The following is a 6745-nucleotide window of genomic DNA, read 5'->3' on the forward strand; positions in this document are numbered from 1 at the left end:
CCCCCCCAGCCCCCTGCCCCCCCAGCCTGCTCCCGCCCCTCCTGGCTGACCACAGTCCCCCCTCCCAGGGCCCCTCCCCAGCCTGGCTGGAAGTACTGAGAGCAGAAGGAGGGTGAAGCAACTTGTGTTACCAACTCTGTCCTGGAGGTCTCCACGCTGCCTGAGCATCTGGAGCCCTGGGAGTAAGTCTGTCCTTCCACCCCGGAAGTTTCGCCGTTCAAGGGCAGGACCCCAGGCTTGGAAGCCAGGCTGGGAGTGGGGATGGTGAACAGGCCGAGCCAGCTGGAAAACAGTGGCGCACCTGAAAGGAAAGGAAACGTGCAGGGGGAGCAGAGGGCACCAAGTCCCCATAACACGGCCACTGCCAAAGACCAGCCTTCCAACCACAAATGGACGAACCAATGAGGGCACCAAGTCCCCATAACACAGCCAACGCCAAAGACCAGCTTTCCAACCACAAATGGACGAACCGATGGAAAGACAGACAAGTGCACGGACGGATCGACGGGCGGACAAATGCATGGATGGATGGATGCATAGATGCATGGACGGAGGGACAGACGGACAGGTGGGCAGAGGCATGGATGGATGGATGGATGATGCATGGGTAAGAGAACAGATAAATGAATAGATAAGACACGAAATTAGCCATGATTTGGTGTTCCCAGGACAAAATGAGTTACTCCTACCAAAGTTTGCTTGGTACTGCTAGACCGTCCACCGTCCACCGGCGTGAATGTATTCCAGAGCAATATTTCTCCAAATACAAAAGAAACAAGGAAAATTGGCGATATTCCTACCATCTGACTTCCCACACACCTGAATCCAACATGACCTCACTTCTACCAAGACAGGAGTCACGTTTTTCCCTTCCTAGGACAGAGACCAGCGTGTCCCCACCGGGGACACACAGCACCGTGGGTACTATTCTGTAATCTGGAGCTGTCTGCAGCACGAGGCAAGGCATGCTGGGAACACAGGGTTCTGAGGGGGGAGGGAGAGAGGCGTGGAGGGGGGAGCGGGGGCAGGGACTGCGGCCCAGAGACCAGGGCTGGACCAGGAGACCTGGGCACGTGTGGGTGATGCCCAGGAAATGACAGTACCTGCCCAGCTCTGGAAAGCCACCATCTCCTGAGGCGCACGTGTTCGGAGTTGAGAGCTGTGATTTGAACACAGCTCCTGTAGCCTGGGTCACCAAGCAGGATTGAGCTTGAGATGAAGAGCACACGGGAGACTAGGTCCTCCAAGTCTGGCCCTCGGATGGGCAGTGGCGGCAACCTGGGAAGCTGTTGGAATTGGAGCTGCAGGCCTGCCCCAGGCCCCGAGACGCTGCGCGGTGGGTGGAGCCGAGAGGCATCTCTCCTGGAGATGAGGAGCACCTGGCCGGACACCTGGGCTGCTCCTGCCTTCCTCCGCGGCGGCTCTGGGCACACATCCGGGCTTACTCCTCCCCTAGCCCAGCTCCAGGGACCAGCCATGACCTACAGCTGGTCAGTTAAACTATTCGACCTCCCTGATCAGAGACTTATTCAAGGGTGGCTCACACCTGTAATCCTAGCTAGTCAGGAGACTTGAGATCTGAGGATCTTGGCTCAAAACCAGCTCAGGCAGAAAAGTCCAAATCAACCAGCAATGTGGAGTTATGGATCAAATGGTAGGCCACCGGTCTTGAGCAGAAAGCCAAGCAAGAGCATAAGACCCTGAGTTCAAGCCCTAGTGCTACACCCCCCAAAAAGGGAGAATAAACATCCTCTAAAGTATTAATCCAGCAGGATATAAATCTGCCCTCCTGAGAAAGAAACCAATCAGAGGAGAGAGCAGGGAAAGAAAACATGACCCAGCTCCAGCTCTGCCTGAAGCCAGACCGACACCAGTGCACACATGCTAACGCATGGCCACATGGAAGTCTGCTTCCATGTCTCTGCATCACTTACCCAGTCTGAAGAGCCCTGAATGTGGCAGGCAGGGGTGGAGGACATTGCTTCCAGCCTGGCTCTACCACGTCCTGACTGTGTGTCTCTGAGCAAGGCTCTTGGCTTCTCTGATTTCCCACTGGTTTCTTGGGGTGGGGGGTGTCATGGTCACACGCAGGGTTTGGAGGTCTGACCAACTATTTTGAATGAGTGATTCCCTTCCCAGACTCAGTTTCTCCGTGGGTAGGAAGCAGATGACAAAAAAGAAATGCCAGAGGACAGTGAGTAGGGATTAAATGACAGGCGGGGGGGACAGCGGCCAGGCCAGGGGTGGACCAAGGACACAGGTCCGTGGCGGTCTTCGGAGAGCACCCAGCGCTCGGGACGGGCTCTGGGGTGACCGAGGCCTGCAGCTGCGGCCCGTCAGCCTGCACGGGCTGGGGAGCTGCCTGCCCAGTGGGGCCGGACAGGAACCCCAGCAAGTGCTAATTGGGCCCATGAGCTGCCCTGGGAGGCGGGGGCAAGGCCTGGTTAATGGCCCGTCCGCTCCACGGGGGGCCGCACGCCGGCCACCTCCCGCCTCCGGCCCCGTCGGTGCTGGGAGACTCGGCCAGGAAGCCAGGCACGCCTGGACCCGGCCTGCGCCTCGCCGCCATCTGGTCCCCAGCTTGGTCTAATGTCTGCAGCAGACCCACCGGCTAATTGGGCGGCTGGGGCACTGCGCCCCATCTCTAGCACGTCATTCACCATTGTTTCGTGGTGAGCCCCGGCCGGCCAGGGAGAGAAGGCTCTGCGCGTTTATAGGGCTTTCAGGCCCCGGGCACCCCAGCTTGGCCTGGCGCACGTCCAGCGGGTCCCACAGTCAGACCGGGAGCTCCTGCTCTGGCTACACGGTGCCTTCCCCGTGCCTTCCCCCCGCCAGGGCCGCCCCCCCACACCCTGCCTGGCTCTGTCCCCGCGCTGGGGCCGGTCTGTCTCCACTCCCTCCAGGAGAAGACAGGAGCAGGTGGCCGGGGCTGAGACCAAGACCCCAGCGTCCTCTCTACCCTCCACTTCTTTAGATCCAGAAGCACAGGGGAAGGCAGACAGACAGACGGATGGATGGATGGATGGATGGATGATAAAGGAAATTCCAGATATCAAACTGACCTGGAAACCCCACCCTATTTCCCTGTCCAGCCTGTGTTTGGCAAAATAGAGCAACGACTCAACCAAGCCCTACCCTCCAACCTCCATGAGTTAGGACAGCTCTGGGTATCTTGTTCTTCAATGGACCGCCTGTCCCCAGAATATCTAGCTCTTAGAGGTGCTCAGTAAAACCAGGTTGAATGAATGGACCCATCAGTAAGTCAGTGAACAATGCAAGGAATCAGAAGAAAAATGAACTACTAGAAGGGATCTGGACATAGAAACTTGGCACGAAGAGGTGCTAGCTGCATACATGTGAGTGAGTGATTGAGTCAGCCCTGAACCAGCCACATAAAAGGAAATCTCTGAAGCAAGGTTTTTATCTTACTAAGGTAGACGCATGCCCAGCGCAGGAAATGCTGGGTGAATCCTGGGTGAAGGGACAGGTGGATAAATGCGTGCGGGAAGGGATGGATGTAAGGGGTGGATGGATGGGTAGATAGGAATGAAGGCACGGAAGAAGAGGCGGATACGTGGATGGGTGGTTGGGTTGTTGGCTGGATGAGGGGATGAAGGAAGGAGGCAAAGAAACAGATGAAGACATGAAGGAGAGGATGGAGATACACGGAGGTGTGAACTAAGGACCAGATGTGCACACATGAACCAATCCATCAACAAGTGAGCCAGGCTCCAGTCCTTAGAGCAAGGACCAAGACCAACACGCAGCGGGCATAAAGAAGCTGCTCCAGCCACCGCTTGCCTCCAGTTTTGTTTTTAAATAATCTGTCTGTTGTTTTTAATGGTTGAGGCAGTAATACTTGGTTCATGAAACTGCAATATACAGAGAGGTGAAATAAATAGCTCATATATATAATATATATAACATAGCTGGTCTAAAGGGTTCCCTCATCCCTGGTGCCATGGAGGGGCGGAGGGCCGGAGCGGACCTCAGGACCGCCGCAGCGCGGTCACCATGATTGGGCGCGGGCGTCCGTCTGTCATCGAAGGTCGAGGCGCGGAGAGTTCCGGGGTGCCCTTTCCTGCGCGGTGTCTCGGGTCAGCTTGCAGCGGACAATAAATAAACAGCTGCAAACCGGAGAGCGATTTTTGTTGGCGTCTGGGGCGAGAGGTGTGGACCGGGAGGCGGGGTGGCCGCGGGGGGGGGGGGGGCGCCGCCCTCTCTTTCCAATCTGTTTTCGCGTTGTTCCTTTGCTTTCAGAACCTTTGGGGGAAAGGACTTTGGTCTGCCGAGTCCCGAGTGGGGACCGCGGGCTGCCTCCTCCGGGAGAGGCGGCCCTGGGCCCCACGGGTCTCCCGGCCCTCGTCCTGCGTCTGGCTTCACCTGCTCGGCGGTGAGATCCTTATCGCCCCCCCCCACCGCCCCGCGAGTTTTGGCTCAGTCTCTTCTTTTAAACACAATGTACAAAAATAGAGCTTCTTCCTTGTCTTCTCGTGTAAAAATATCCCCCTGCTGCAGTTCTCCGGGAGTGAGCGGCGCGGGCGGCGGGGCCGAGGCGGCTAGCCGGGGTGCGTGGGGCGCACACGCCGCGTCCGCTTGGTCACCGTGGTGTACTTGAAGGGCTTCTGCGGCTCCACCTGGCCCCGGGGGTGGCGCTTCATGAAGTGGACGTCCTGCTGGTTCTCGCGGGTCCGCGGACCCTTGCGGGCGCGGCCCTTCTTGGTGAAGCCCACGTACCAGCCCGAGTACTTGGCCGACATCAGGGCCGTGTAGTTGTTCTCCAGAACCTTCTCGATGAACACACACTCCTTGCTGGTCCCGTCTTGCTGCAGGGGAGAAAGGAGGCATGTTAAAGAGAGTGTCTCAGGGCTCCGTCCCCGGGCACCGAGGCCGGTGCCACGCCACCCCCAGGGACAAGCCCAGCTCCACACGGCGGCAGCGGGGCGGGCGGGTGGGGACCTCGGGGAAGGGCTCTGGGAGGACAGGCCCAGGGCCGGTGGACATCATTCGGGGCTGGAGAGTCTGGTCAGGCAGGGATGGTGATCTGATGGGGCAGGCGGCAGGCGGTCCTGCTAGCCCGACCTGGGGGCCTTGCCAACACTGGACTTTCCAGTGCACCCTGGAGAAGCCGCAGGAGTCCGACTCGACTCCATGACGTGTCGTTGGGAAGAGGCAGGGGTAAAGAGAAGGCAGGCGAGAGGGACGAGACTGTAGGGCCGCGGGCAGGTGGCCGTGTCGGGGGCTGGGCAGACCGCGGGCCTGGCGAACCTACCAGGTAACAGACTCCCACTGAGCCCAGGAGTCCACTCCTTCCCAGTGTCCTGCGGAGCCTCTGCGCTCCTACCGGAGCCGGAGCCCTGGGCCCGGCCAACCAAAGCACTTCCCACAGGCCCCCATGCCTGGCCGGGGCCCAGGCCATCGGGCAAAGCAACAAACAGGGCTGGGTTCACACTGGAGGGCCTCATAGGGCTGACACAGCGGCAAGCCACTGTACCGCCTGGAGGACACCCTGTCTGACCGTGACGCCAGCACCGCGAAAGCAAAGCCAGGAAGAGGAACGAGCCCTGGCCCATCATCTGGGCTCGAGGCAGCCGTGCCTGGCGTAACGGGACCAACGGTCTCATTTCCCATCACGCTGTACCACTTGCAACCGAAATGAGTTGTGACAGATTTGCACAAAACCTGATGTTAAGTCAGCTGCCCAAGGGCCGCTGGACCCCCCCGGGGACGCTGCTGGACAGAGTGGCATACCTCCAAACTTGGTCCCAAGTACAATGAGAGACTTAGCGCCGCCTAACGCCAGCGTCTGGGCTACTGGCTCTGGGGGGTCCCAGGCTTCCTGGGGTACCAGCTGGGGAGGGCAGGGAGCACTGGACTTGAGTCCGCAGTCAAATGAATTCTCAGAGTGAATTCCTGTGTGACCTCGGGCAGGCCAGCCCCACACTCCACGCCCAGGATTCCTCCCCAGCCGACGGCACCCTGGCCTGGGCACCGCAGAGCCAGAGGGAGGAAGGGCTTACGAGTGGGTCTGACGTGCGGTAGGCGGTTGCTGGGTGGCTCCGCAGGGCTGGCCGGCCTTCCTGGGCCCGCCCTGGGCCCAGCCGGTGCAAGGCACAGGGCTCGAGCCGGCCGGATTGCTCGGGGGGACACGCAGTTGGGAGCCTGAATTAGCAGCCCGGAGTTTCCAAGGAACATCTCGAATGTAGGCCGGGCCGCTCCTGGCTCTGGGCGGCTCCCGGGCCGCGTGCAGGTGGAGGGGCAGGTTCCAGCTTCCGTTGGAGGTGGAAAATGGGCGAGCGTTTCCAGGAACGTTCCCCTTTGTGCAGAGGGCAGGCCGAACTCCGCGGACCACGGGGATGGGGAGAAGGGCAGAGTGGAAAGGGGCAGGGGCAGGGGCCGCCCCGGGACCCAAAGGCAGTGTGGTGGGGACAGCGGCCAGGGAACACAGGCTAGGCAGCCTGAGGGGAGGGCTCCCTGGGCTTGGGTCCTCCATGAAAAGTTCTGGAAGCTTCTCAAGTCAGGACCTTAGACAAAAGTCAAAGCAACCAGAACACCGTCCCACCTCCCCCACTTGGGAGCCCAGAGAGAAGCCCCTGGCCTCTGCTCCCGGACACTCCAGAGGACAGCCGGGCCTCTGCTTCTGGTCACTCCAGAGGACAGCCCAGGCCTCTGCTTCCGGACACTCCAGAGGACAGCCCAGGCCTCTGCTTCCGGACACTCCAGAGGACAGCCGGGCCTCTGCTTC

The 6745-nt window shown here is 59.9% G+C and overlaps 1 protein-coding gene across 1 annotated transcript in view; it reads right to left on the minus strand.

The window, feature by feature from the left end:
• Positions 1–4559: 4559 nt before the first annotated feature.
• The window catches only part of Fgf18 (fibroblast growth factor 18), a 24988-nt gene continuing 22802 nt past the window's right edge, over positions 4560–6745 (minus strand). Inside the window, exon 4 of the mRNA XM_013028613.1 lies at positions 4560–4826. Within this exon, the coding sequence (XP_012884067.1) occupies positions 4560–4826 (267 nt within the window). The remainder of the gene's footprint in view (positions 4827–6745) is intronic.

The sequence above is a fragment of the Dipodomys ordii genome, unplaced genomic scaffold (genome assembly GCF_000151885.1).
Source record: "Dipodomys ordii isolate 6190 unplaced genomic scaffold, Dord_2.0 Scaffold112, whole genome shotgun sequence".
Classification (NCBI taxonomy): domain Eukaryota; kingdom Metazoa; phylum Chordata; class Mammalia; order Rodentia; family Heteromyidae; genus Dipodomys; species Dipodomys ordii.